The sequence below is a fragment of the Solanum tuberosum genome, unplaced genomic scaffold, assembly GCF_000226075.1.
Source record: "Solanum tuberosum cultivar DM 1-3 516 R44 unplaced genomic scaffold, SolTub_3.0 scf00075, whole genome shotgun sequence".
Classification (NCBI taxonomy): Eukaryota; Viridiplantae; Streptophyta; class Magnoliopsida; order Solanales; family Solanaceae; genus Solanum; species Solanum tuberosum.
The window spans coordinates 659595-662161 of NW_006239001.1; the positions used below are offsets into that span (position 1 = coordinate 659595).

A 2567-nucleotide genomic window follows, 5' to 3' on the forward strand; every position below is an offset into this window, starting at 1 on the left:
CAATTATCATCAGCCCTAATTGGTCTGAATCTTTTGAGTTAATGTGTGATGCTAGCGGTATGGAACTGGGGCATGTGTTGGGGCAAAAGCGTAACAAACTGTTTCACCCAATCTACTACACATGCAAGACTCTTAATAGTGCCCAGCAAGATTACACGGTCACCGAACAAGAGTTGCTTGCAGGGGTCTATGTATTTGAAAAATTCAGGGATACCTGCTAGGCACCAAAGTAATCGTGCACACTGATCAAGCTGCACTCCGGTACTTGATGGCAAAGAAATAGGCAAAACCACGATTGATTAGGTGGGTACTACTATTACAAGAATTTGATTTTGAGGTAAAAGATCTAAGAGGATGCAAAAATCAAGTGGCTGATCATTTATCAAGGATGGAAGCTAAGGGGAATGTTGAGCATGAGGTTGACATAGACGACTCTTTCCCTGATGAATGGGTGTTTGCAATATCCCTCAAGTATACGCCTTGGTATGCAGATTTTGCACATTACATTGTGTGTGGGCTGATGCCGGATGAGTTGACCTTTTACCAACAGAAAAGATTTCTGTTCGATGTTAAAAAGTACTTTTGGGATGAACCATACTTGTTCCGAGAGTGTGCTGACCATGTCATTAGAAGGTGTGTTCCGGAAGAAGAAGCGGTAGAAATTCTCAATTCTTGCCGTACATCTCTAGTAAGAGGTCACCATGGTGGTGTTCGCACTGCCACTAAAGTTCTCCAGAGTGGATACTACTGGCCGCCACTCTACAATGATGCACATGAGTTTACAAAGAAATGCTCCAAATGTCAGCAGCAAGGCAGAGTGTCTAGAAAACACAAATTACCTCTCACTCCTATTTTAAAGGTCGAGCTATTGGATGTATCGGGGATCGATTTCATGGGCCCATTTGTGAGCTCGTTTGGAAATAAATATATCTTAGTGACTGTAGATTATGTTTCCAAATGGGTGGAAGCCATCGCACTTCCAAACAACGAAGGAAAAAGCGTTGTCCAATTTCTGAAACGCTACATCTTCGCAAGATTTGGCACTCCGAGAGCAATCATTAGCGATGGGGGATCCCACTTTTGCAATACGTTGTTTTCTATGGCACTAAGTAAATATGGGGTGAGACACAAAGTGGAAACCCCATATCATCCCCAAACAAGTGGTCAAGTCGAAGTGTCAAATCGGGAAATCAAAAGCATCTTGGAAAAGACAGTAAATGTCAATAGAACTGTCTGGTTTAGGAAACTCGATGATGCACTATGGGCATATCAGACTGCTTATAAAACACCTATCATGATGTCTCCATATCAGTTGGTTTATGGTAAGGAATGTAATTTGCCCGTCGAGTTAGAACACAAGGCACTGTGGGCATTGCAAGCTTTAAATTTGGATTGGTCAAAAACTTCAAGGGAGAGAGTAGAGCAGCTGAACGAACTGGATGAATTTAGACTCATATCATATGAAAGTTCATTCATCTATAAAGAGAAGATAAAGAAATGGGATGATGCTCGGATACTCGAGCAGGACTTCAAGGTAGGAGATTGGGTTTTGCTATACAACTCGCTACTTAGACTCTTCCCCGGAAAGCTCAAATCCAGAGGGTCTGGACCGTTAAGAGTAACGCGAGTCTTCATCAATGGGGCCATAGGAGTTGAATATCAGGAATGACCTCCATTTACAGTGAATGGTCAACGTATAAAATTGTATCTAGGAAAATGTCAAGAGATTTCGTTGGTCGAAGTGATATATCTTGAAGACGCCTCAAGGCGCTGCTGCGTCGTGCCGCGACATTAACTAAGGTGCTATTTGGGAGGCAACCCAAATTCCTTTTAATTGCTTTATTTTTTTATTAGTGTCAGTACTTATTTCCTGGTAATAGAAAGGTATGTTATTTGTGCAGGTGAAAGTACGCAAAGTGTTGGACAAAGTGAAGGATGGCAAACAATAGACCCTGTCGGCGAGTCGCCGAAGGGTTCGCGAATCCAACCCTATCCGTCATTTGACTTAAGACATCGTCAATGCTGACGTTTGTAAAACTCGGTGAGATTTGGAGAATATTTGCGACTCGCTTACCATTTCGGTAATTGTGAAGAAAACCATCATTTGGACCTTCACAATGACTCAAGATTCTCTAAAACTCGGTGAAACAAGTAAATGCTCGACGACACGCCAACCGAACCGGTGGTTTAGACTGATATCGCCGAGTACACAGAAAGTGGATGGAACTTGAGAAAAGCTGGAACAAGAACAGTCACAGAAGAACCATACCACCCTGACATATGGAGCAACCGTATAACCAAGATATATTCTTTACCTCTCTATTTGTTTTACTTATTTTTAGTTTTGGGTACTTTTATTCTTATTTGAGGACAACTACTTTTATTTGTGGTGGGGTGAGGCTTATTTTTTGTGCGCTTGTTTCAGTGATTCGTGTTTTGTATATATTTGGGTTGTTCTGTCCTAAATTGTGTTAAAACTGCTATGCAATTGTTTGAGCTTGTGGCTCCCTTACTTTTAATTGCAAAATGATTGATTTTAACCCTGCTGTATATTTTTGAATTTTTCG

At 41.3% G+C, this 2567-nt stretch overlaps 1 protein-coding gene across 1 annotated transcript; it reads left to right on the top strand.

The window, feature by feature from the left end:
• Positions 1-388: 388 nt before the first annotated feature.
• LOC107060353 (uncharacterized) lies at positions 389-1669 on the top strand. The gene is made up of 2 exons (XM_015308192.1): positions 389-800; positions 969-1669. The coding sequence occupies exons 1-2, from the start codon at positions 389-391 to the stop codon at positions 1667-1669; spliced, it is 1113 nt and encodes a 370-aa protein (XP_015163678.1).
• The last annotated feature ends 898 nt before the right edge of the window (positions 1670-2567 follow it).